Source organism: Montipora foliosa, chromosome 6 (assembly GCF_036669935.1).
Source record: "Montipora foliosa isolate CH-2021 chromosome 6, ASM3666993v2, whole genome shotgun sequence".
Taxonomy (NCBI): domain Eukaryota; kingdom Metazoa; phylum Cnidaria; class Anthozoa; order Scleractinia; family Acroporidae; genus Montipora; species Montipora foliosa.
Genome location: NC_090874.1, coordinates 35,079,849 through 35,086,824, shown reverse-complemented (window position 1 = coordinate 35,086,824; position 6,976 = coordinate 35,079,849). Strand labels below are relative to the sequence as shown.

The 6,976-nt window shown below is 39.6% G+C and overlaps 1 protein-coding gene across 2 annotated transcripts in view; it reads left to right on the top strand.

The window, feature by feature from the left end:
- The window catches only part of LOC138007215 (uncharacterized), a 30,727-nt gene that overhangs the window by 20,600 nt on the left and 3,151 nt on the right, over positions 1-6,976 (top strand). Inside the window, exons 11-16 of one of the 2 annotated variants that reach the window (XM_068853998.1) lie at positions 51-109; positions 949-1,204; positions 4,361-4,615; positions 5,552-5,622; positions 6,336-6,443; positions 6,696-6,790. In XM_068853998.1, the coding sequence (XP_068710099.1) occupies positions 51-109; positions 949-1,204; positions 4,361-4,615; positions 5,552-5,622; positions 6,336-6,443; positions 6,696-6,790 (844 nt within the window). Of the gene's footprint in view, positions 1-50; positions 110-945; positions 1,205-4,360; positions 4,616-5,551; positions 5,623-6,335; positions 6,444-6,695; positions 6,791-6,976 lie in introns of both variants that reach the window. The other variant, XM_068853997.1, reaches the window with a different exon arrangement.

Sequence of the window (6,976 nt, the reverse complement as noted above, 5' to 3'; positions counted from 1 at the left end):
GTTTATTGAAAAGTCATTGTAATTACTCTTGTTTCCGGATTGTTTCCTAGTGCCTGAAGTGTCTGGAAGTCCTTCAGTCATAACCGAGCTTACAGTTCATGGCGAAAAGGTTGGTTTGTCATCGGTTCATTTATTTGTCAATACACCGGCAAAATTTGATGCCGCTTACGTTGTGTATACGTCACAAACTGTTCTGTCAACTTAACTTGTATTCTTGTTTTTCACTCACGTCACTAAAAAAATTATTTGCCTAGTAAGGAAAGTGTTCAATTCCTGAGGGATTAGTTTTGGGACACCTTCTGGGCCGCTTGTTATTAATAATTTCCGAACCTATTCAGCAACATGCTAAGGCACTTTCCATTCGACAAAAGTTCCCGGAAATTCCTGGTCGGCAAATAAATTGTATGAAATGGTATACCTATCAAGCTTAAAGTTAACCTGTCCATCTGGAATATTGGAACAACCGGAAGGTTCTTTCCATTTTTCCATTCGTATCCGTCCCATTCCTTTGTTCAGTTAAACAAGCAAACAATCATTTCCCGCACTTTCTAACGACTACGTAATTTCTATTTTATTTGTGTATTTTGGTGTGATTATCGTCGACGTGATTAGCCTGGGGTAACCGGCAGGTACAAAACACAGGTCACAGGTCATTGTTTTACCTATACAGAAAGTATCCTAAACATTCATAAAAGCTAACCTTGGGCCTAAAAACCTTTCTTTAGGCCTAATTAGGCCTAAGGTTAGCTTTTATGAATGTTTAGGATACTTTCTGTATTGGTAAAACAATGACCTGTGATCTGTGTTTTGTACCTGCCGTGGGGTAACCATCCAAAAATCGTATCCCATATGAAATCTCGGAAGCTTAAACTGGTCATGATTTGCGTTGAAAGGAAACAGTCTGATGCCTTATCATTTTCATTTTAACAAATGACTCGTTTGTTGCAGCAAATCCCCAAGAGTAAGCGAAAGTCCAAGAAGCTCCAAAAAGGTAAACCAGAGGAAAAGGAAAGAAAGAAGAAGAGAAAGAATAAAAAGGGTAAAGAGGAAAAGAGAAGAGCATCTCTTTCTACTAGTCTTACTGAGTTACAAGAAGCCGAGGAGGAAAGAACATCGTCGCCAGAAGAAGGAGAACAGGAAGAAGAAGAAGATGAAGAGACGCAAATCAACTCACCTATCCTTCCTGAAATCCCTAAGAGACCAGGTACGTTTTTATCTTAAACTTTGCATCGTTGGCTTTCCCTTCCTTTTCATCCCTCTTCAGGGAACTTCCACTCCAACAAAAAATTATGTTTGAAATCAAATTTGATTGAATTTTAGAAAATAATATGTTTGTTTACAAAAGTTCCCAGGCGCTGCCATCTTGAATAATTAGCGAGCTTTAGCAACGACAACGGCGACGACAACGAGAACGCCACAAATTTGCATATTTCGTGGGAAAAAACAATAGTTTTGCACGTTCTGCACATGCGTTTTTCATTTTTGTCCATTTCTTTGCCGTCGTCAGCAAAACAACAACGTGAAATGACCAACTTTAAGGTTTTATGGAGAACGTCAACACTTGGAGATAAATGTTCATTTTCTCCCCTAAATTAAGCGCCGCTCATAACGTTTTCATTCCTGAGAGACTGTCATACCTTTGTCATATTAAAAAGCATGGAATAGTCGTGAAGTGATTACAACAATGAGAATTTATGTTTTGAGATAACGTTCTCGTTGCCGTTCCCGTCGTCGTTGCTAAAGCTCCCTATTGTGGCGTGTTACGAGTACACTGCAGTGTTCGACTCTAACGCTTGCTCGATTGCCCGGGGAAAGCGAAATATATCCGTGGGCAAGTAAAACATCTCTAAGACTTCCCCGATCGGGCAATCAGAATTTTTGTTCGACAAATATGTTGCGGAACGATTTGACTTGCAACGAAGAAAGTAACATCTCTTTGCTGTCATTTTTCCATCTTTCTCGGCGCGAAAAGCATGCTTGTTACAATGCAACCCAGTTTTCGCGCAGCCAAATGCGCTACGATGCATGCGCACAAGAAAATAAATTCTACCCTTTTTCACGCGATTTCAACAAACTTTGAAAGGCTTAGAAACATACTATTGGACAAATGGCATTTAATTGAAAACCAGCCTAATTTCAGGGAGATATTCAAGGGATCTCCATTGATCTCGTCTAGAAAAGGAAAATGGCTTAAAGATATGCTTGTCAAAGCAAAAACTGTGTAGGCTACTAGAACACCATGGACACACAGCAGGAGTCGCGCTGGTCTGTCAAACCCATTTTACACACAGTTTACACAAAACTGACATTTTTACAAGCCTCCTTTTAGTTTTAATGGGCAACAGGTCTTTAGAGGGCGGGCAACCGAAATAAAAACCATGGGCAACCAAAAAAACAAAACTGGTTGCCCAAAGGGCAAATTAGTGAGAAAGAAAGTTAGTGTCGAACACTGATTACACTATCAGGGACCGTAAGCCGACGGCCGACGACGACGACGTCTACGAGAACGTTGTTTAAAAATATTATTTCCATGCCAAGTCACTTGGCATGGAAAGTTTTTGTCTATATCCCAGGCCGGAATAAAGTTGATGAGAGCGGTGTGGATATCTCCAGAGAAAAAAAATTGAAATTCAACGTCAGGTGCTTGTGTCCTCCACACTACCTCAAAAGTGGTCATTTCACGTCGTTGTCAGGACGAGAACAGAAAGGAAATATATCAAAATATGAAACGCACGGGTGGGGCGTGCCGAACTATTGTTTTTGCTCATTAAACCCTTTGGTTTGTGGCGTTCTAGTAGCCGTCCTCGTTGTCCTTGCTTAAGCTCCCTATTGTCACTATATGGAGTGTTTTCATGTGACGACACGGCGGCCATGCTGATGTCCCTAAACAAAGAAATGGCGGCCATCTTGGTGTCCGCAACTAATCCTCCGGGAGTTGAGCTCTTTTATCATGCAAATGTCTTATTGATCACGTGAATTTGTGTTATTCATCTCAAATATTCAAGATGGCGGCGGCCGTAAAATTTGAAATTGAAAATGAGCGATAGTAAATTTATCTTTTTCAGTAAAGAACACCTGCTTTTGTAAAATGATAAACAAATGTGAATGCGGAGATTCAATGTGTGCATTAGCTCGCGCACATTAAAAGTAATGGCGGATTTTCGTTGATGCCAAGCTTAATCCGTCAAGGAACCGCTATTTTCTTCTGAACGAGTACGGTGACCCCCATTTTTTACTGAGAACGATGACTTCATGTAGTGGTAAGAAAATCAGCAAAAATCTGTGGCCTGTTTTTTGACAATTTCATAAAATTGTATGGAAGGAGCTCTTACGAGTCGAACAGTACACACTCAAGTTAAATCAATCTTAGACTCTTTAGTACTCACAAAGGCATTCAAATACATTTTTCAGGTACTTACGTGAATTAACCACAGAATGACACCAGGCTCTGTGTTATATCAGGGATTACATTAAAAAAATGGCGCTAACTTTGTCCAACATTGGAGATGTGCGACAATTATCAAAGTGGCTTAAATAACCGTATTCGCCAGCGTCGCACCATAGAAACGAGTGCGGTGACCCCCCCTTTTTTATCACATTTTTACCATGTCCTTGACATGTTACAACAGTGTGCGAAGTTTTATCCGAAATCTTTGACAAGTTCTATTCAGTTCTAGGGAATCAGTTAGTTGACAAAGTGAGTCCACTTCATCCGAAACCTCATCCATATTAGGGAGCTTAAGCACGCGCGTTTTAAAGACGCGGACGGCAACTGGAAAAGAAAATTTCGCGTGCCAGGACAGTGGTGTCTCCCAGCTCCCTTTTGTTCAAGTGTAAGACTTCGTTCTCCTTTCCACGCAAAAAAAGGCACTTCACGAATTCCCACTAATTGATCACCCATTGTTTTCCCTACGTAAACATTTCCGTTTTTTAAACTGGGAACTACGAATGACTTTTGCATGTAATTGAAACTACTTCCGTTTTCACAACATTTAACTTGGTTCATGAAAAAAAATGATTCTGCGGCTGGAAGTCAACTTCAAGTCTTACAAAAGTGAAAACAAACTGATCTTTCTTTTAAAAAACCTTTTTCAAAAAAACAAACTTTCATTTTACAAAATCAACGTCCATTTAAAAAACAAATAAGCAGACTTCATTTCGGATGAAAGAAGATGTCCCTTTAAAGCTTTCTTGTTTATCTCTCTTGCCTACTCCATGTAAAATAAAAACGTACTTTTATGAAAATGCTCTTTCTGTTTTCCTTGCACCTCTAAAAACAACAAGTGAAGATAATTTAATTTAGATGAAACGTTTGCAGAACAGCAGCAGCATTATCGATTGCGTGTCTTTCGATTTTCAGAGAGCGTCAAGCGGATGGCATCTGATCGCAAACGCAGCTTTAATATGTTTCCAGACAGAAAAGACAATTCGGAAGAAAAATCCAAGCCACGTAGACGCCGCGCAGAAAGCGATCAAAGTGTACGCAATGAGTTGTTACGTCAGCAGATTGCAGAAGACAGGAGAAAGAAACTGGCCGCAGCTACAGAGAAGCCGAAAAGAGAAATACAATCACTAAACTCGGTGTATGATATAGATCGCGATAACAATAGCATGGGTAAGTTCATGTTAAGAATTCAGACCATCGCAATTAAGAACGGTACTTATGTAACATCGAAAGATTACTTACGCAGTGAATTCGATATCTGACAGTTGTTCCTTGTTTTTTTGATAGTTTTGCTCTAAGAATAGGGATTTTAACCGCATTGGATGATCACTTCATGTACGAAATCGAGGCGACCCAGATAATGTGAGACGGAGCCACAGCAAACGATGATTTGAATCAAAATGGGGGCTAGCTTGAACCTAGGAGAAAACAACTCAGAACCTCGAGATTTTCGTATCCTGAACTGGATTTAGTGCCTGTTAACGAGAATCCAAAAATGGTTTTGAATTTTTCAAATCCACGCTCCGGCGAAGCACATACTTTCGGAACCATCTGAATTCCATAGATGAAGGATTCTTAAAGAGTACTCGTGATGGGCGGCAGAGGCCCTTGAGAGTGGAAAGTAGTCTGGATACTCGTAGTGTAGGCAGTCTGTGTGTTCAATTAATAGACGTTTTTATTGTCTCGTTCCCTATCATACGAAAAATGAGTTAATAAAGTAAATTACCTACCGTAAGAAAGATTTGATGGCGCAGTGGTGAGAGCACTCGCCTCTCACCAGTGTGGCCCGGGTTCAATTCCCAGACTCGGCGTCAAATGTGGATTGAGTTTGTTGGTTCTCTACTTTGCACCGAGAGGTTTTTCTCCAGGGACTCCGGTTTCTCCTCTCCTCAAAAACCAACGTTTGACTTAATTTGCGTTGATTGTTAATTTCAGTTTACAGTGTCCCCAATTACTGCTCCAGCGTTAGAACGACTAGACACCTAAATAAAGTTCCTTTCCTTTCCTTTCGTTTTCCTTTAAAAACAAATTTTCGTATTTCACTCCCCACCAACGCAGCACCACAGTTTCTTTAGCACTGAACTAACCCCTTCATATCTCTTTCAGATGACTTTCTCACAAAGTACTGCATATTAAGCGAAAGACAAATCAATTACTACCGTCGTGTATTTGACAATGTAAGTTTTTTAGCCTTAATTGACTTTCTCAAAATCCTGTCAGTTCTTACTTTCTTAGTTAGCAATATTTACCGGTGCCGTGACAAAATTCCCCATCCACCCTACTCTGTCCAATATTACGTTCATACACCTTATTCCCAAATGGCGGCCATTTTAGTATTCTTTTGTTTCCATGCAAATTGGCCCTTATGGCCTCGCTTTCAAACGCAAAATTCAAAGGAATATTTTACTTTGAACGAGGCCACAAGGGCCAATTTGCATGGAAACAAAAGAAAACGAAAATGGCGGCCATTTTGGAATAAGGTGTATGTCTTCTCTTCAGAAGCTTTCTTCAGTGTTGTTAGGTCGTCCAACTCTTCAGCATACCAGGATTTTACAACATTACTGACAGGCTCATTATGCTCAGGCACGTGTCAAAAATTAGGAATCTAAAGCATTTTCAATCAAGCCTTACTAGACACAATGAAAATACACATGTTATGGTGCGAGAAGCTTTAAATGTTGAATTTACCAAAAACCACGTAACGAAATTAACTGAGATAACATCCGTAGTTGTCTATGGTTCCGTTTTGCTTTTTAAAATGTTCCAACCGAATTGAAGGCAACACGATTTGCTCTAACGCCCAAATCCGCTTAGCCGGTAGCCAATTTATAATATGGAAGTGACAAAGTTATTTATTTCTGTATTAAAGTATTCCTTTTACCTCTTTCAGTATGACCAAAATCAAGATGGATATCTATTTCCTGAAGAAGTTCTCGAAGCCTTGGAAAGCGTTAATTCTAACTTACTGCCCGACTCGCACATCAACTACATTTACAGAGTAAGCAACTGGTGATTTTCTGTTAGCAGTCACTTTTAAACAGACGTTGCCGAAGGTGATGTCTTCTTTTTCGCTCAATCTTAAGTTTGTGTTAGTTTTCATGGAAGTTAAAAATCAGCTATAGCAAAAATGAGCAACGTTACACAGAATGATATAAAAACCATTAAGAATTCGTCCAGTTTCTTAATTACATATAACCATACATACAACTAATCAAGTCATTTAATAGTCATACTATCTGTTGATTTTAAGGTTATGGAACTTTGCGACTGCAGTTTGGATTCAGGAGCGGATTTCAAGTTGTTCTCTGTAGTTGCAGCATTTTCTCAACGTTTAGCTGTTTTAGAGTATGCTTTTTTTTCTTTATATTTCACTTTGGTTTATCCAAGTTTGGTTCATGGTTTATGCCACACGAGTAGTTAGTTTTTCGTGCAGCTGATTTTGATTGGTTTACTCGACGGTGGATAGGAGCAGCCAAAGGGAAAAAAAATAGGCTTCCCGTTATCGAAATCGTCGTGGCAAGTAATTTGTTG